Genomic DNA, 20897 nt, shown 5'->3' with positions numbered 1-20897 from the left:
CCTGTCACATACAGCCCCATGCAGGGCTCAAATTCACGAACTATGAGATCGTGACCTGAGCCGCAGTCAGATGCTCAACCAACTGAACCACCCAGGTGCCCCTCATTGTGATTAATTGAAAGCTTAAGAAAAGAGCAGGTATAAACTATTGAAAGGGTAGGCAGAAGTGTGTCCTGGGAAGAGGAAACCAGAAAACATCCTTCTTATAAAGAACTGAAGGACAATATGGCTGAAAGCACGGAGTTAGAGGTGGACGGACAGGTAGGAAAGCTGGCGAGTGTTGAGACTGAGAAAACATGCCTTAGCTGAGGAGTGGCTAAACCAACTTTTCAATGTATAGCTCTCACTCTGGCTGAAGATTGAGGACCAGATGGCAGTAGGTTGCAACTGAGTGAGAAATGAGGAACCAGAGGCAGACAATACAGAAGGAGTCTGTAGGAGACTGAAGGAGAGGAGAGGTCATTTTGATGTGCAGTCGTTGAGGAAGGGGGAGAAGGTGGAATCTGAAGCAGGCTGGAGGGCAGAGTCATAGACCCGGGAGGACACTCCTCAGTACAAATTGGAAAAGGGAGGAGAGATGACTGGTTTCAAGGTGTGTTTTCAAGTTTGGTGTGTTGGGTGAGGGAGTTTTTCTGGAAGGCTTTCTCTGTACTTGGTTAACTTGAAAACAGCTGATGGGAGAGGCTGCATGTAGACCTTCTGTTGGCATAATCACTTAGGGGCTTACAAGCATTTTTAGTTTCTCTCTAGATCCTTCTACACAGTGGCATGGATAGCCATAGTATCAAAACATATTGGGGCCCCAATAGCTTTTCACGTCTTTGCAGCCGGAGTCAAATTTGCTGTTTACTTATAAAATGTCAATTCACCTTTCCTTTTCACAGATGCCATTTTTCTCTTAAGAACCTCGAATCTTCGTTTTCCTTTCCTGAGACACCATTACAAGAAAATGGCCTCAGAGTGAAACAGCTGATAATCATTCATTTTTTTTTCCCTTTGCTTTCCGTAGGACGGGTACTGGGTGGATAGGGCTTGTGAGCGGCCTCTTGACTACATCTGTAAGATGAAATCTCAAACCCAACCTTCAGGAACAGTAGAAGGAGAAAGAGGCTGCCGGAAAGTGAGTATAAAACATATGCAATCATTTCAGACCAGCAAATATTCTGTGATATCTTGGCTTTACTTTTGCCTGGGAATGTGTTGTATCATTGTCATAGGTAGTCAGATGTTCTAACTTTTTAAATGTTCAACTGTTTGTTAGTAGTATTTGGTATTTGTTCTCCCTGAAGTCTTCTTCAGGTGCCCTCTACAGTTAATATGGGTGCATGTGATTCAGAACGTCAGGGGAATTCTCCCACCCCCAAATGGGGGAGCTAGAACAGAGAATAAAACCACACACCCGTGGAACCTCGTGAGGGTAATGAGAGTCAGATGGGTTAAGGTCCTGGAAAGAAGGGTCACTGAGGTATTATTGGTGGTCGATGATCCCATAGGTGGTAGGAACATTTCCAGAAGATAACCATGAATTTCAGATAGCCAACTCTCCTGTCATTTTTCTCCATTTATAATATTTTTGAGAAGGCTACGTCTGACGGGGATACTTCGCAGTAGATGGCTGCATTGGGAGGGGAGAGATCCGATGAGTTGGTAGTAGCCGTCAGCCATCAGTTAAAGTGGATAAAGCTTCGCCATCTTACTGCCCATCCCCCTCACCTGTATCGCACTTGGCATTCTACCTCCCTGTAACTCTTCTAGTTCTTTGAGGTTGAAGCAAATGGCCTCTGTGAAACAGTTTCTAAACACATAAAGAAACTACAGAAGACAGGGTGTTTGTTGGGTTCTCATTTTCCTGTTTAACTGCTGAATTGCTCATCTTCCTCTTTTCTTCCTTTCTCACTTCTCTTGGATAAAAATAAAGTAGAAACCAATTTTCTTTCCAAGCATGTCATGTTGTGATCAGATCGTCTTATAACAAACACCAGAAAGCTGAGAGTTCATGAAACACAATTCAGTACTGTCCAAATAAACTAGAAGGAAACATTGAGCAGGGGCACCTGGGTGGCTCAGTCAGTAAATCGTCTGATTTGGGCTCGGGTCACGATCTCATCATTGGTGAGTTCGAGCCCCGTGTTGGGCTCTGTGCTGACAGCTCAGAGCCTGGAACCGACATCAGATTCTGTGTCTTTCCTCTCTGGTCTCAAAAGTAAATAAACATTAACAAATTTAAGAAAAAAGAAACATTGAGCAGATACAGAAAATCAGAGACTGTTAGAGACATCAAGGATTTTTGTGATCAAAATCCTCCCTTTAATTTTTACATTCTGGAAATTCAGCCCAGAGAAGCTTGGACTTTCTTAGGGTACCGAAGCAAGGCTAGAACCCCAGCATCCTGACCCCAGGTCTCTACACTTAGACCACTGGTTTTTCTACCAATGCACTTATGTATCCTTTGCCTAATCATAGGCATATGTGTTTATGTGTGTATTATTGTAATTTTCTAGAAATAATAAATAGTCCTTAAATTTCATGACTTCTATACAATTAAAGTTTATATATGTATACATATATGTATGTATATATATGTATATATATGTGTATATATATGTATGTATATGTATGTATATATATGTAACATATATATATAGTTTATGTATGTATATATGTATACATATACATAGCCCAGTCATTGTCATATCTACAACATGTGATAAAATCCAATTTAATCATTAGGGTAGTAATATGAAATATTAAAAAAAATATCCACAAGTGTTTGTTTGTTGAGTGTGGTTATTATGCCACCAATGACCTTAAAGGATAAATGCTATGCTCCTAATTAGAAGGGAAAACTAAAGCCCAGAGACGTTAAATAATTTGGCCAGTTTAAAAATACCTTCTGTAGGCATGACTTCTTCAGAGAGCTAGGAAGACTAGGAAAAAAAATCCACTCACCGGTAAAGAAAGATAACAAGACTTAAAAATTTTTTTTATTTCTTTTTTGGTCTGGGCCTGGGCACGCGATGACGTGATCTTTTGGAGAATTCAAAACCACAGGCCTGATTTCAGGTTCATTTTTCACTTTGTTGCTACCTTTGTGGGAAATCTAGTGCAAAGTGGTCCTGAGTCGCTGATATTCCTGGATGTCGGACAGAGGCAAATGTAAAGACTCTGTACACAGAAGTTCCCTTTTCCAGGAATCTCTCAGATGAGTTTGAAACCCAAAATTATAAAATCTACTACTGGGTGCTTTAGATGGTGGAATTAATGGACATGACATTCCAGCGAATGTGTTTTTCTTTTAATGTGTATTTATTTATTTTGAGAGCGAGAGAGAGAGAGAGAGACAGACAGACAGGGGTGGGGGCAGGGGCAGAGAGAAGGAGAGAGAATCCCAAGCAGGCTCTGTGCTGACACGGGACTTCCTCCCATGAACCATGAGATCATAACCTGAGCCAAAATCAAGAGTCAGGCGCTTAACCGACTATGAATGTGTGTTTAAATATTTGCAGAAATAAAAGGTGAATTTAAAACTGTGGACCAACCAAATGAAGTTTTGTTATCTAGTGCTTTCATTGTGATTCACTTCCAAATATTTTTTATTTCCATTAAGATTTATTTTATCCTCGAATTATTTAGAAGAGAGAGAGAGAGGGAGAGAGAGAGAGAGAGAGAGAGAGAGAGAGAGAGTGTGTGTGTGTGTGTGTGTGTGTGTGTGTGTGTGGTTTTGGTGGTTGTGATGGGGATTTTGTTTGATTTTTAGTTTCTCAATAATTAGAAACTATTGATTTTAATTTCACTGCATTGTGATTATATACAGTTTTGGTTGTTTTTACTTGCCAAGACTTTCTTTATGGTCTAGTTAATAGTCAGATTTTGTAAATATTCAGCGTGTGCTTGAACAGAATGATCTTTGATTGTTCGGTTCAGGGATCTTTATATGGTGACTAGATAAACTTTAACGATTTGTATAATTCAGATGTTCTGCATTCCTAGTATTTTGTCTCCTTGACAAAATATTCTCTTTACAGTTCTGTCAATGTTTGTTTTATATGCTTTGAACTGCATTATATCTTCCTGATGCGTCAGTCCTTGATAGTGTAATTATTTTCCTTATTCATACTAATCCTTTTTTTGACCAGAAAGTCAATTTTAAATTAATTGCCACAGAAGCTATCTTTTGCTTGGCATTTCCCTAGAAATGCCTGTTAGCTTTTAATAGTTGTATGTCATCGAATGTCTCTTGTAAAAATATATCTGCATTTTTATTTTTTATCTCATTTGAGGAACTCTTGGCTTTTTACCGGCAAATGTGAGTGTGGATTTTTTTTGCACATTTATATATTTGTATTTGTTTTACCATTTTGAGCTTTATTTCATTTACTGTTCTGTTTTCTTTCTATCTTGTTTGTCTTTTCCTGCATTCCACTAGTTCTCTGGAATATTTTTATCCCATTTTCCTCCTCTACAGGTTTGGGAATTATTCTATTTCTTTTTTTTTTTTTTTTCAGTGGTTAACCTTATGTTTTTAACATGCATGTCTAACTTGAAGTTAATCAACATCTCTCTGCTTCCTGAACAAAATGAAGTTTATTATTCCACCTAAACATTAAAACATTTTTTTTTAACTTGGAAATCATGTTAGACTGTCAAAAAATTGAGAAAGAGAGTACAGAGGATTCCCCTGTGCCATCCACTCCCCCACCTTTGGTGAGAACTTCTCGTGTGAGGCCTATAGTATCACAGCTAGGTAATTACATGGATACAATATATTAACTAAACTGCACATCTTCTGTTTTTTTGTTTTGTTTTGTTTCAAATAGGGACATTAAGGTTTATTTATCTCACAGGATTCTTGTAAGAATTAAATATGTAATACTGATAAACCTCTATTTTTAAAGTCTATCTCTAATTTTATTTTATGATTATTTTTTTAGAGTATTTTTTTAAAATTTTATTTCAATCCAAGTCAGTTAACATACAGTGCAATAATGGTTTCAGGAGTAGAATTTAGTGATTCATCCCCTACATATAATACCCAGTGCTCATCCCAACAAGTGCCTCCCTTAATGCCCATCATCCATGTAGCCTCTCCCCCCACCTCCCCTCCAGCAAGCCTCAGTTTGTTCTCTGGATTTAAGAGTCTCTTATGGTTTGCCTCCCTCTCTGTTTTGATCTTATTTTCCCTTCCTTTGCCCTATGTTCATCTGTTTTGTTTCTTAAGTTCCACATATGAGTGAAGTCATAGGATACTGATCTTTCTCCCACTGACTTATTTTGCTTAAACCACACATCTCGTTAATTTCCCATTCTTTAACTTCCCACCTGCAATTAGTTATCTTTGCTGTTTGCACAGGCATTTAGACCTGGATTCACACACACATTTATTGGTTCCTTTGCTCAGTGTAGACTTTCAGCTCTCTTATTCCTCCTGATTTAAAATTCTTCCTTGACAAAGTAAAACTTTTAGTGATTCCTTCACTGGTGATTTCGGAGTGGAAAACTCTCTGTCTTTATCTGAAAATGTCTTGATCCACCCTTACCTTGCGTAATAATTTAGGTAGGTTGTTTTAAAATGCTATCTGTATGTATGTGCGTGTGTGTGTGTGTGTGTGTGTGTGTGTGTGTGTGTGATATGATATGATATATTTTAAAGTAGGCTTCACACCCAGCATGGAGCCCAACATAGGGTTGGAACTCGTGACCTGAGCTGAGATCAAGAGTCAAATGCTTAACTGACTGAACCGCTCAGGCGCCTCAGTGCTGTGTACATATTGTTTCGTTTTCTCCTGGCCTTTATTTTTGCCACTGGAATTCCCCTGTTATTAGACTAATTCTTCTTTTTATCCTTCTTTTAAAAAAAATTGTTAATGTTTATTCAGTTTTGAGAGAGACAGACAGACAGAACACAAGTGGGGGAGGAGCAGAGAGAGAGGGAGACATAGAATTTGAAGCTGCTCCAGGATCCCATCTGTCAGCACAAAGCCCAGTGAGGGGTTCGAACCCACGAACTACAAGATCATGACCTGAACTGAAGTCGGACCCTTAACCGACTGAGCCACCCAGGCACCCGTACTTTAAAAAAAAAGTTTACTTATTTATTTTAGAGAGAGACAGAGTGAAGGAGGTGGGGCAGAGAGAGAGGGAGAGAGAGAGAACTCCAAGCATGCTCCACACTGTCAGCACAGAGCCCAACATGGGGCTGGAACTCATGAACAGTGAGATAATGACCTGAGCAAAAATCAAGAGTTGGGATGCTTTTTAAAAAAATTTTTTTCTAATGTTTATTTACTTATTTTTGAGAAAGACAGAGAAGTGTGAGCAGGAGAGAGAGAGAGAATCTCAAGCAGGCTCTGCACTGTCAGTGAGGAGCCTGATGTGGGGATTGAACTCACAGAACAGTGAGATTATGACCTGAGCGGAAACTGAAAGTCAGACACTTAACCAACTGAGCTATCCATGCGCCCCAAGAGCTGGGATGCTTAACCGACTCAGCCACCTACACGTCCCTAACTCTTCTTTTTAAAAAGTGGCTACTTGTATTTTCTCTCTGATTGATTTTAAGATCTACTCATTGTCTTTGCCATTCTGCAGGCTTTTAGTACAATATGTTGAGCTTTGGGTTAATTTTCTTCTCTTTGGTACTCAGTGTGCTTCTTCATTTTCAGAATGTATCTTTCTTTTTAAATCTTGAAAATTATTGGGGCACCTGGGTGGCTCAGTCGGTTGACCGTCCGACTTTGGCTCCGGTCATGATCTCGCGGTTCGTGGGCTCGAGCCCTGCGTCAGCCTCTGTGCTGACAGCTCAGAGCCTGGAGTCTCCTTTGGATTCGGTGTCTCCCTCCCTCTCAGCCCCTCCACCGCTCACGTTCTGTCTCTCTCTGTCTCTCAAAAGTGAATAAATGTTAAAAAAAAATTTTAATTATATGGGGCGCCTGGTGGCTCAGTCCGTTGAGCATCCAGCTTTGGCTCAGGTCATGATCTCACGGTTTGTGGGTTGGAGCCCTGCATTGGGCTCTGTGCTGAAAGCTTAGAGCCTGGAGCCTGTTTGAGATTCTGTGTCTTCCTCTCTCTCTGCTCCTCCCCCGCTCATGCTCTGTCTCTGTCTCTCCTTCACAAATAAGTAAAAACATTTAAAAAAATTAAAATCTTGAAGATTCTCAGTCATTAATTTTATTTTGTGATTCTGAAACATTTCTTACTTTGATTTTCAACCTTCTCATTCTATTTTGTGTTTTCTGTCCGTGTTCTTTAAATGTCTTTTCATGTGCTCCTTACTCTGCTACATTCATTCAGTTGACTAATCTTTCCAAAACTGCATTTCTATATTTTATTTGGCCATTGAGTTTTTAACTTCATGGTTTTCTTTTCTACAAATTCTGTTGTGTGTTCACATCCTCTTGTTCTTTGTTCATAACATGTTGTTCTTTAATTATTGATTCTGCTTCTTCCTTTGTCTTCTTTTGTTAAATCATCTGAAGCATGCTTATTTTTATGTTTTTTTTTTTCCCAGAAAGGCAATTACTGACTTTCCTTGAACGTGAGCCTCACGTGGTTTGTAATTTTTGATTCAACCAGTCCCCGTCCCATCCCCAACCTAAGCCTCAAATGTCTTAGCCTCACATTACCTGTGTTGTAGAAATAGTTCTAGTGTGTGTTTCTGCATTTGACTTCTCTGAGTGTCTAGGAGTCTCTCCTTTCGTAGACTGATATTTATTTTATGTTTGTGGCTGCGGGTGCTAATACGATGTGAACAGCATCAAGTTGGGACCAGCAGCCATCCCTGGCACAGAATTGGTATTTATTTTTAACAGAAGAACTTTTCTCCCTGCACCTAGAACCCCAGGCAGATGATAAGAAACTGTCATTTCTCGGTTCTGTGAGTAGAGTTTTTCGCTCTCCTTTTTCGGAGGGGCTCCCATTAGTGGGTACCATATTCATGTAAGGACTTCAGTTCCATTCCCCTGCCTCAAGTGAGCTGATGTGCTCATTTGTATGGAGATTAGTACCCCTCCCCTAGTACCATAATCTGAGGTTCGTGCACAATGGGGCAACTACAGTCTCAGCTTGAGTATTTCCCATTCTAGGTTTTAGTTTTCGATGTATTTTCAGTAACTGGAGACAACCTCTTCTTTCTCTTGAGCTCAAGTATGGAATTTTTTCTTTATTGTTATCTTTTAAGTTTATTTATTTATTTTTGAGAGAGGCACAGGGTGGGGGAGAGAGAGCGAGAGCAAGAGAGAGAGAGAGAGAGAGAGAGAGAGAGAGAGAGAGAATCCCATGCAGGCTCCATGCTGTCAGCACAGAGCTGGAAGCGGGGCTCAGTCTCACAAACCGTGAGATTGCGACCTGAGCCCAAATCAAGAGTTGGGCCGCTTAACCCACTGAGCCACCCAGGTGCCCCTATTATAATGCTTTTATGTAGCATTTCTGTGTGTTTTAAGGATGGGAGAGGAACCATGCCAAATGGTGCTGCCAGAAGTTTGATAAGTATTCTCCCAGGACCAGATGATACAGTTTCATAGTCATCATCTACTTTTGACGTCAGTGGGCAAATGAGCTTGCTACTCTGCCAATTATTTCCTGTGGTTACTCATTCTAATACTGAAATCTTAGGCATTCTGTTCCGTTTCCCCAGTGAGCACTTCACACATCGCTTTTGTTAGAAGAGGTGTCAGAAACGGAGAGAATGAATGCCCTGTCCCCAGTTTTGCGTCCTAATTTGTCATATGACAAACAACATTCTACTGTTTTCTTATTCACATGAGTAATCGTCATTGCATTTCAAACTTTTCAGATTTGTGTTCTTCAGATACCTCTGTTATTTAGCAATTTACATTTCATGATAGAGGAATTATTAAAATAATATTATTGAATAAATATCCATGATAATCTGCTTGATAACATTAATAGGGCTGGAAAAGACACGGCTTCTACTGCTATTTGATTGGACACACACTTTCAACATTTGCAGAAGCAAACCAAACCTGCATAAATGAGAAGGCTTACTTAACAACTGTTGAAGACAGGTATGCAACTATTTTAATTCTATTTTAATGCATGTCAAATAATGAAATGGTTTCACAGAAGCCTAAGAATCCCCATGCTCTAAATTTCTGTCAATTACATTTGATCTTGAGGTATGATTTGCAGAAGGAGTAGCATTGAAAATCATATCCTAATTTGGATTCTTCATTGTAAGTGCTATAAAATATTTTGCTCCTTTTAGAACTTGAAAGCAATATTCAGTAACAAACGTTCATTATGTTATTATATGAATCATATAATTTCATTTCAGAAAAGTAATGTTCTAGCAAACATAATTTATGGGCCTAACTTTTTTTCTGATCTAGTATATACCAAATTTTTTAAAGCAGAAAAAGTAAAATTTATTGGTTCAAAAATGCCACTTTCTATCTTTACCACTGTCTCCACCAAAAAAAGGGTAGAGAGATTCACTGAATATTTTATTATTCATTTACATTTTTCTGTTCATTTTCTTTTCTTTTCTTTGCTAGTTTTGCTAGACCGATAGGTCCAGAAAAATCACATGAATGTAGAGGATTTTATATAACTTTTGACCTCTAGAGTACCAAACATCTTTGAGGTTTTAGTTCTTATTTATTTTTCCCTTAATCTTCACAAAGCACTGGATTAGACACAGAAGAAACTTAAAGAATTTTCTTTTAATGTTTACTTATTTTTGAGAGGGAAAGAGAGAGAAACAGAGCATGAGAGGAGGAGGGGTAGAGAGAGGGGGAGACACAGAATCCGAAGCAGGCTACAGGCTCCGAGCTGTCAGCACAGTGCCTGATGCAGGGCTCGAACTCACAAACCGTAAGGTCATGACCTGAGCCGAAGTGGGACGCTCAACCTACTGAGCCACTCAGGCGCCCCACGAAATTTAAAAATGTGCATTTGATTTGTTATAAAAAGGTCAAGACATGGTTTTAATACAATAAGTTTTATTCATTGCTTCTTAAGGCACACCTGATAAAAGGTAAAGAATGCTACTGTTCTGATATTCACTGAGTGCACATTGATCCTGACTAATCAATTGATGAGTTGGTTTATTGATCTTTTGGTTTATTGGAGCAGAAATTTCCCTATATTTTAGGTTTGTTTTCCTTTGTATTGTCTACATTTCTATTCGGGAGCTCAGTAACTCTGTGCTTAAATTTTGTTTCTAGACTTTTGGGAGAAATTGGGTTTAGGACTTTAAACATTTTTTCTTTGTACAGTTGTGAGAATGAAATTATTCAATTGTGAGAAGTAAACATTCCGTTATCCTGGAAACTGTGAACACCACTTTTTTCACTTCTCTTTTGCTCCAAAGAAAAATTTTTGCCTACATTGCTGCCTCATTATTTAATGTTTTATCTGTTAAGATCAACTTTGGTTGCTTTACGAACCAAATTGGGTCATTGGATGATGCCAAAGAGATGAGATCCAAAGAAAACCTTTGGAAATTGTGATTCTTCTCCTACTTCTTTCTACAGATCGAATCTCTGCTTCTCCGTATTCCTCAATAGTTTTCTCTTCTGTTTCAGACCTGAGGGAAGAGAATAAAATTTGAGGGGTAATCCACACAGATTTTTCTGTCTGTGTCATCTTTGATAACGTTACGACCTCGGGATTTACTTACCCAAGAACTGTGTCGGGCATTTGAAATAGTTGGAAAGTGGACTACTTTTTTAAACAGTGTATCTGAGAATGCTATAGTTTTCTCCTTTGCCTTTGCAGAATTCTCTTAGATTTTGAGGAGGGGCCGAGGGGCTGGTGAGGAGTGGACAGAAATGATTTGAGTATATTTGATTTTATTCACTCAGCTCCATGATAGTCCCCCCTCATTTCCTTAGTAGAAATTTGCATAATTTAAATGGCATATAACTTAAAACACAGTATGTTTGAAGTACCAACTAAATCATAGCTCACACATGTAATTGACATGCTTTTCGTGTTGCTGTTTGGAAAAATTCACATTTCTAAATTTTAGTTATTTTTTTTCTTTTAAGATATGAACAAGCGTTTCTAACTAGTTTGGTTGGATTGAGGCCTGAAAGATATTTTTGGACAGGACTTTCAGATGTACAAAACAAAGGCACCTTTCAATGGACCATTGAGGAAAAGGTTCAGTTCACCCACTGGAATTCAGATATGCCAGGTATGAGCATTGCTTGGAGGTGAGGATTTCATTCACCCTACAAGTCCATGGGGCAAAGCCTATTAGCCCTCCACGTACCTTTCCAAATATACTACGTAGATTAGTTGTGTTTGCGACATTTTGTATTTCATTCTCTTTTGCTTTTTCTTTCTTTCTTAAAATTTTCTTAAAAAAAATTTTTTTTAACGTTTATTTATTTTTGAGACCAAGAGAGACAGAGCATGAACGGGGGAGGATCAGAGAGAGAGGGAGACACAGAATCTGAAACAGGCTCCAGGCTCTGAGTTGTCGGCGCAGAGCCCGACACAGGGCTCGAACTCACTGACCGTGAGATCATGACCTGAGCTGAAGTCAGACGCTTAACTGACTGAGCCACCCAGGCGCCCCTAAAATTTCTAATTAGTTCACAGTCGTCTAAGAAGACAGGGAAGGTAAAACCAGTAGTTGTCTGGTATTGCTCTGTTTGAAAAATATTTATGAAATCCTAAATAACCACAAACGTTCCAGACAGTTAACTTATGTTTGTAAACTTAAAACTATATTAAAGAGATTTAAAATTTGGCCTTGCAGAGATGAGTGGAAATATTAGTATGTTTCAGGGGCATGACACCGCGCAGAAATGCCTCATGCCCAATGTTTTGTTGTATCTGGGCTAAACGCTAAAGCAAGACTGTTCGCTCAAGCACCTGGATTTACTACGTGGCTTAATAAATCCTGATCTTCAGAAGTTCTTTTAATTTGTATTCTCAAATTATTGACAAATAAGGAAAATAGGACAGTAATTTGGATAGTGTGATTCTTGGTGAGTTCTTGAATGTTCTGAAAACAATACGTTTCAGTTTATTTTTATTAAAAAAAAACTTTTTTTTTTTGTAATCTTCATTTATTTTTGAGAGAGAGAGTGCAGGTGGGGGAAGGAGCAGAGAGAGGGAGACACAGAATCCGAAGCAGGCTCCAGGCTCCGAGCTGTCAGCACAAAGCCTGATGCGGGGCTCAAGCTCATGAATGGGAGATCATGACCTGAGCTGAAGTCAGATGCTTAACTGACTGAGCTACCCAGGAGCCCCAACGATTCCAGTTTATTTTTAAATTAACTGGGCAGGAGAATAAGAGCTGACCATACACTTTTGTTGTTGTTGTTGTTGTTGTTAAGTATCGGTCGGAGTGGTAATGGTAATTTTTACTTCTAGGCCCTACTCTTTAATTTTCCTCGTGTTGCTCCTTCAGCAGTGGGACCCTGAAAGCTTAATCCTGGAATGTCCCTAGGGAATAAAAATAAATGAAATCAGAGCCATAGGGAATCAGAGATCTTAGAGAAAATGTTTTGAAAAAGATGCGCCTCCCCAGAACTTTGAGATTTCTCTCTAGACGCTTAATGTCCGTTAAAAGAACAATAAGAGAACATCTCACTCCAGCAAAGACTCCTACTATTTTCAAAGTTCTTTAAAAATGAATTACTATTTGGAAATAATCACACCTGTAAAACAGATTTATAAAGCATTAAGCTGATTATAGTCCCCATTGTCTATGCTTTTTTTATCCTTGAAAGCTGGCACTCATCACTACTCTGTAAAGTAGGTGGTGATATTTGCCTAGTAAGATAAGGAAGCAAGTTCAAGGGTAGTTGAGTATTCAACGAATAACAAAAATCTCTAGCTCACTTGTGTCTCCCTTTGAAGTGTGTGATGAATTTCTGTCCTGAGAGACCTCCAAGGCCTGTGGGGCGGAGGAGGGGACTCTTACAAATGTTTTCTTAAAAAAAGAAAAAAAAACCCCATGAACCCCCTGTTTTTGCCATTATGGTACATTTTGTTCTACTAAAATTATTGTATCATTAAGTACCTATGTGGGGGGCACCCTGCCCGATGTTAGAAACACGAAATGCTATCAAAACCCTGACGTCTGAGCTCGTAATTCTGTTAGGGATTTTGACCACACAAATAAAAGGTCACCAACAGTTCAAAATAGTAGAAAGGAGTTGCCAAATGCGGCCGTAATTTCTCCTCTATATTTTCTCTTCACCTGAGGAGTGTATGGCCCTGGGTGACCCTCGGGTTTGACCTGCGCGCGGCGCCGGCCGTCCGTAGCTCCTGCTAAGTGAATTTTCCTTTATGTATTGAATACAGGGCGAAAAGCAGGATGTGTCGCCATGAGAACTGGAGTTGCAGGGGGCTTGTGGGATGTTTTGAGATGCGAAGAGAAAGCAAAATTTGTGTGCAAACACTGGGCTGAGGGAGTGACTCGCCCTCCAGAGCCCACGACAACTCCCGAACCCAAATGTCCGGAGGAATGGGGCGCCAGCAGTAAAACGAGCTTGTGTTTCAAGGTGACTGTCATCCGCTAAGCTAAGAAAGAACGTGGACTGTGTTTCAGCCTCAAAAGTCACGCGAGGAATTAAAACGGAACCCCAAACCGCAGTGCTCAGGCTCTACCTGTAGAAAGTCTAATTCTCTGAATCTGGAAGGGGAGCTGGGCTTCTGTGTTTTCAAAAGCTCTCCTCGGGTACATGCTAATGACTGGTTGCATTTAGAGCTGCAAACACGACTCACAGCAGCTTTCTTCACGTGCTCTGCTTCGTCACCCTCCCACTGTCCCCCCCAGGCTGCCTTGCCCTTCTCTGAGCTTGCACTTTTCATGAAAATGTCTGTTTCCCCTCATGCTATCCCATCACGTCCCATTTTGCCCTGGTCTCAGAGCCCAAGCTCTTAGGTAATTGCACTGATAAATGAGTCTACATTAATGCCAAATGGTCATCTAGGAGGTGATGCTCCATCGTTGTGACTTAGCCCCCCCTCCCCCGGTTGTTATGCCCGATGGGCGATGAGAGCATTACTAAGTAGGGGCACGTGGCTGTTCAGTGTCCTTTAAATGAGGAGTTGATATCCTGCTTTCATTTTATTCCTTCCAAGTTCACACGGTCCATTTTCTCCTTATGCAGTCAAGTTGACCAAAACAAACAGACAAAAACCTCAGTGAATTATGCATTTGGGTCTTTTTTTTTTTTTTTTTTTTTTCACTCTTGTAAGTCATATCCTTTCTTGAGAAAGTTAGATTTGGTCACATACAGAAATGTGCCTTTCTACCCCTTAATGATATTGTTCTTTAGCGTCCCACTCCCAGGACCTCTTTTATTCAGACCCTTTGGTCGCATGTGGCCATGGTGTGCCTTGTAAGACAGTTAGGTAAGGCTGAGGGAAAACTTGAATTACTAATGTGTATCAGAATGAGGCTGTTTAGTCTTCTGTAACTCAAGGGGTGTGGGTAGTTGGGTTAGTCATTCCCACTACTGGCAGTGGAGATTGCTAAATACTTGTTCAATCCTGATTAGCAGGTCAGGGCTAAATGCATAATTTACATAGAAGGGGATGCATTGGGCCAAGACAAGAGAGGATTTTGGAAATGGGTTAATTGAGGACTAATACAAAGCAAATCGGGTGTTCATTGTTGCATCTGGAAACTTTTGGTTTACTGCACACAGGCCAGGCTCATCCTATACGCAGCCATTCACCTGGGGGTGGTAGGCTATGGAGATTTGTAGCAGGATTTTGCGAGAAGTGGCAGAATTCTCCAGAGCTGGGAAGTGAATGAGGGTTCTGGTAGAGATGCTATCCTGGTGGATATTCAACACATTGAAATATGTGCTTCGTTAGAAAATTATATAGTTTTAGAGGTGCTTACGTAGGTTTGTTTGGAAATATATAGACCGTCTTTGTACATATTAAGATGTGGGACCTATTAATAAAATTCAGGTGATAGTAAATTTATTTAAGAAAACGAAGTCTTATATCATAGTCTAGCAGGTTGCAGTGCCCACAGAGTCTTGGGAGTTAATGATGTGGAAGCTTGCTCAAGGCACTTTTGTCCAGAGAGCTCAAGTTAGGGTCAAGGTGAAGATTGCCTTGGGTTGCTTGGTGATGGCTGGGCAGCCCTAGTCCATTGGAAGCCAACCCCATTTCCCACAAGCCTGTAATGGTGGGGAGCATGACTCATGAGAAATAGTGAATGAAAATTATAAAAGTTGATGGATACAACGGACTCCTATACTATTTGCATACTGACAGGTATTTCTTAGTCTGGAATTCCATTTCACTGTAGCCCTCTGGATAATACAAGATATTCCCTAACTCATATAATCTATTAAAATTTAATGCAGCTGTAAGGAAAAAAAGACAAGGCCATTGTAAAAGACACCGGCAATGAAATATTGAGACTGTCAGGTGTTTGTTCAAGCTAGGCAGGATAGCAAACTATGCCACAATTTTTGTTTTCTGAAGTTTTCCTTCCTTACTTTTCCTGTATCAAAAGTGTTTTTTTTTTCTTTCTCATTTCAATGCTACTTTTCCCATCTAACCAAATTAATTCTGCCAAACGCATCAAACTTCTAAGACTTTAATCTAATTTCTTCTGTGCTATGAAGTATTTTTATTTTCTAAGGTTTTCTCAACAAAACCACCCCACATGTTTTGTTACCCAAATACTTACTCCTACACTGATTTTCAACCAAGAGAATTACATTGTTTTACACCATAGCAGTGTCTTTCTATAAAATGAAATCTCATCAAAAGTAAATAATTATTTCTCTTGATTTGATAAGCTATGAAGTATAAAATAACTTCTGAAACTGTATCATCTTTAGCTGTTTGCAAAAGGAAAACACGAGAAGAAAACATGGTTTGAATCTCGAGATTTTTGTAAAGCTCTGGGTGGTGATCTAGCTAGTATCAATAATAAAGAGGAACAGCAAGCAATATGGCGATTGATAGCGTAAGTGTCTTTTGTATATAATATTCCTTTTACCTATTTGATGCTCTGATGTTGAGAAAAGTCTTACATTTCTGAAATTGTTGACTCATAATGCTACCTTGAGTGGCTGTATTATATCCCAAATCCATAGGACCTTTTTTTTTATCTAGTTTCACTTACGAATGCTTTAATTTTATCCATATAAATCCTGTGATGAATTACTCTAGAAAAGTACAAGACATTCCATACATGTTATTAAGTGAATAAATGAATGACTTTCTTGCAGTGCTTTATAATGATATGTTCTCAAGTGGTGGCTCCTTTTGAGGATATTCATGGGCTGTACCAAAACACACAGTTGCATACTGCTTATAGTCCTTGAATCTTTTTACCTGTGTACTAATTTAGGTTTCAAAGACAACTTTCAAATTTGATTAGCTCTCATATTTGTCTCATTAGGTAACCATAGAAATCTCGTTAAGTAACCAGACTTGTTTCATCCAATAGTATGAGCTCTCTTTATGTCTTGTAAATTGCAGGGCTACCGGGACGTACCATGAACTGTTTTGGTTGGGACTTACGTATGGAAGTCCTTCAGAGGGCTTTGTTTGGAGTGACGGTTCTCCTGTGAGTAATTTGATTTGATACATTGTTTTCTCACTTTATCATGTATTTATTTTGATGTTACCCTTTGGCTTAATCCAAGTTTTTGGTGAAACGTGCTTTTATGATAGCTAGTAACATTTTTCTATGCAAAAATAAATCCAATTCTAGGATCATTATTCTGCCCCTGCCCTAATTTAGTTCTGTTCACCCAAGGTATAAGCATAACTGGCTGGATTAAAAAAAATTTTTAGAAAACTCATTTAGGTAGCTTGAATAAAATAATGCTTTCATTCTATCATGCAAAATTGGTGTGCAAGTAGTTAAACTTCTTAAAAGTTTGGTGTTTTTAAATTTTTATTTTATTTGTATTTTTTAGTGAGAGCATGGGTGGGGGAGAGGGGCAGGGGGAGAAAGACAGAGAATCTTAAGCAAGCTGAGCATGGAGCCTGATATGGGGTCTGATCTCATGACCCTGGGATTATGACCTGAGCCAGAGTCAAAAGTCAGACACTCAACCAACTGAGCCACCCAAGTGCCCCAGAAATCGAGTTTTAAACAAGTGTTGGTGAGGATGCAGAGAAAAAGGAACCCTTGTGCACTGTTGGTAGGAATGCAAACTGATACAGCCACTGTGGAAAACAGTATGGACGATCCTCAAAAAGCTAAAAATAGGGGTACCTGGGTGGCTCAGTCAGTTGAGTGTCAGACTTTGGCTCAGGTCATGATCTTGCATTTTTTTAGTTTGAGCCCCACATCAGGCTCCCTCCCGTCAGCACAGAGCCTGCTTTGGATTCTCTGTCCCCCTCTCTCTGCCCCCCCATGGCTTGTGCTCTCCCAAAAAATAAATATTTTTTAAGAAACTTAAAAATAGAACTACCATATAATTCAGTAATTGCACTACTGGGTATTTAACCCCAAAACACAAAAACACTAATTCATAGGTGTGCCTGTACCCCTGTTTATTGCAGCATTATTTACAGTAGCTAAACTATGGAAGCAGCCCAAGTGCCCATCAACATTTATGTTTATTCAGCCATAAAATTCCAGAATATTATTCAGCCATAAAAACGAATGAAATCTTGCCCTCTGTAACAACATGAATGGAGCTAGAGAATATAATTCTGGCTGAAATAAGTCAGTCAGAGAAAGACAAATATCATATGATTTCATTCATATGTGGAATTCAAGAAACAAAACAAATGAGCAAAGGAAAAAAGAGAGAGGCAAATCAAGAAATGGACTCTTAACTATAGAGAACAAACTGATGGTTTCTAGAGGGGAGGGAGGTGGGTGAAATAGGTGAAGGGGATTAAGAGTGCACTTACCATGATGAGCACTGAATAATGTATAGAATTGTTGAGTCACTATATTGTATACCCGAAACAAATATAACACTGTATGTTAACTATACTGGAATTAAAATTTAAAACTTCATATAAAAAGTTGAGTGTTTTATAGCTTCTTATAGAGCAAGAGATCTGGAAACAATTTTTGAGAATCCATTAATAACCATTGGGCCTTGTCAGCCTTCCCCATTCCTAAGAATGGGGAAGTGTGAGGCTGTGACACGTGTTGGCAGTATTTAGTGGTCTGGTCATCCAAGGAAGTGATTTTGTGTAATTTCAGTTCTACCTCCTCTTATAACCCATCAGCAACTTTTCAAGGCACTTGAGTAAGGTGATTTCTTTGACAGCTCCACTGACACTTGGATTTCATATTGATATTTCTGGAAAATGCTTAGCCTAAAACTGTTGGGTATGATTCTACACTGAAACCTGCAAGGGGTTCTACACCCAGCCCTCCATTTATTTCCACTGTTCTTTTAGGCGGAGTTATGTAGCTTTGTTAACGGCATTTCGTAAGTCTTTTTCTTTTATTATAAAAACTAATTATATTTCTCTATCCTACCTGTAAAGAGAAAGTTTCCAACGTCACACTGAAATATTACCACTTAAGAATGGGTTAGAGATTTAGGAACACCCAATACTGACAAGTGGAGCTTTTTTGCTGTTTTTTTTCTATATAGAAATCCCACTTTCAAGGCCCTGGATCCATTCTATCTATAAGACCAAAGAAAATGTTATAATAATAGCATATTCTATTCAGCTTTGAAAGTTTCCATGTAGTGAAAGCTATTTCTTTCCAATCCATTTTCATAAACCTTGCTTTCAAAACAAAGCTATTGCAAAAAAAGTGGATGGATTAAAAAATGTTAATATACCTTCCCTTTCTTTCGTTTAGATAAATGATTGTCAATGGCCTGATTTAAATGACTTACGTAATTAATGATTGCGATGTAATGTTTCTGACATAGGTTTCATATGAAAATTGGGCTTATGGAGAACCTAATAATTATCAAAATGTTGAATACTGTGGTGAGTTGAAAGGTGACTCTGGTATGTCCTGGAATGATATTAACTGTGAACATCTTAACAACTGGATTTGCCAGATACAAAAAGGTATGGTAACCTGTCCTCTATTCTGTCTCACACTGGAGAACTAACCTCCTGATATCCCAGTGTTTTCCTTTTATTAGCAGAACCAAACAGACAAAATAACCAAATAAGGGAACTGGCAGGGGCCATCATTTCACAGGATAAGAATGAAGTCACTGAGCACAGATAAATGTTCCAAAGGAACAGAAGATCAAAAGGCCACCCGGGAATCCTGGATGACAGTCACGTCCTCTAAAATAGTTCCCACGAGCTGTGATTCTGGCTCAGGTTCTACAGGGGTGGGAGTGGGTGGGCGTTCTACTCTGTAAGTAGAGTAATGCACATGCTGTTTCTTCTTTGGTATATTCACCCTCTGACCTATGTTAGCCATCCGGTAGGTAAAAGTTTCCCAATGTCTGAATATTCTAAATGTTGATTTCTTAAATAAATATTCAACACAGAGAACAAACACCATTTTGAGGCCCTGATGCTATTATAGCCACTATGTTTATGATTGTCAAAAAGTATCAGTTCATACTTTAAGTCACGATCTGGGACTCAGAAAGTTCCACATATCCAAGTCAGGCATTGAGGTCAGAGGATCCAGGTTCTTCTGTTAAGATAAAGGAACAAACAGACCTTCCCTTGAACCACAATATACATAATCTTCCTCATTTTAAAACAGTTTGTGGAACCACATTGCCCTCTGCTGTTGGAGAACCTCGGCTACTGTCCCAACTCCACTGCTAGAGACCCTGGGTTGCTCTCGTGCTGTCTGCTTGTTTTCCTCACTCCTGCATAGATGAGTGCTTTCAAAGTTTTCCGAGTAGAGGAATAAAGAGTGGCCAGTTTTTCTTTAGAAGTCTCCTAGCTACCAATGACTACGTAAGTTTCCTTACGTGTTATTAGTAACTCTGTTCTTCCAGATGTTAACGACATTAAGCCAAAAGCTGGGTAACCTGATTCCTTTTATCAGATTCCAACAAAGTCCAGATATATCATTAACTCCTTGGAAAGAAAAATATTTCATTTAACTTTTAGGATAAGATACATTTAATAAACATAATATTCTTTGGGAAAAAAACATTTTATAAGTAAATAGTGTATCTTTAATGGTTTCAAATAATGAAATTTTAAGTAAGTCCACAGCTCATTATAAGATGTGTAACTGTCACCCTAACATTTATTAAATATCTTCTACATACCAATAATGCACATAATTTATTCTACCTCTTTACACATACTACTAACTCCTTTTAGCAGTTGACAGAGTTGAAGGTAGGCAATTTAAACCCCAGTTTGGTTTGAAACTAGGTTTTCTGATTCTAAAACTCGTGTTCCTTTCTTCCCTTTTGATGACACTATTTGTTGGGTCTGAAAAGTGTCTTCCAATTTCTAGTAGCTATTACTGTACTAATTCTCTTAGCCTTCATTCTCCTCCTCTACAACATGCTAGGGCAATTGAGGAGTAGAAGAGAGGGAGAGAAGGAAGAGCTACATTTTAAACTGTTTTGACCCACAAAAATAGGAAAATTAGAAGGAGATATGATTGAGGAAGTTCACGCACACTTTATAATCTGGTTTTCTTTTGTTTTCCAGGACAAACCCCAAAACCTGAGCCAACACCAGCTCCTCAAGACAGTAGGTGTTTCCTCATTTCGTGATCTCCACACTGATAGCCTTTTTTGGTCTTTCCTTTCCTTTCCTTCACCCAGGAAGAACAGAGTTCTTAATAGCTCTGAGAACCTTGTGGGAGTATGGATCCTTTCCTCCAGACAAATGCTCATAGGCACAAAAGCAAAGTATTTTAATATGCTGGCTCAAGGGCTCTTGAATCCAACCCAAGGGCCCAGGTTTTCTCTTTGGTACTCTATTAGGTCCTCAGGGCTGCTGTAACAAATTACCACAAAGTTGGTGGCTTCAAGCAAAGTACATTTATTCCCCCTTACAGGTCT

The 20897-nt window shown here is 39.1% G+C and overlaps 1 protein-coding gene across 1 annotated transcript in view; it reads left to right on the top strand.

Annotated features, from left to right (window-relative positions):
• The window catches only part of MRC1 (mannose receptor C-type 1), a 98288-nt gene that overhangs the window by 47292 nt on the left and 30099 nt on the right, over window positions 1-20897 (top strand). Inside the window, exons 9-16 of the mRNA XM_019460649.2 lie at window positions 1010-1120; window positions 8908-9023; window positions 11010-11158; window positions 13285-13484; window positions 15795-15922; window positions 16441-16528; window positions 18822-18966; window positions 20542-20583. Of these exons, the coding sequence (XP_019316194.2) occupies window positions 1010-1120; window positions 8908-9023; window positions 11010-11158; window positions 13285-13484; window positions 15795-15922; window positions 16441-16528; window positions 18822-18966; window positions 20542-20583 (979 nt within the window). The remainder of the gene's footprint in view (window positions 1-1009; window positions 1121-8907; window positions 9024-11009; window positions 11159-13284; window positions 13485-15794; window positions 15923-16440; window positions 16529-18821; window positions 18967-20541; window positions 20584-20897) is intronic.

The sequence above is a fragment of the Panthera pardus genome, unplaced genomic scaffold, assembly GCF_024362965.1.
Source record: "Panthera pardus isolate Hobbes unplaced genomic scaffold, ASM2436296v1 HiC_scaffold_6, whole genome shotgun sequence".
NCBI classification, from domain to species: Eukaryota; Metazoa; Chordata; class Mammalia; order Carnivora; family Felidae; genus Panthera; species Panthera pardus.
This window is presented reverse-complemented; position numbering and strand designations above follow the sequence as displayed.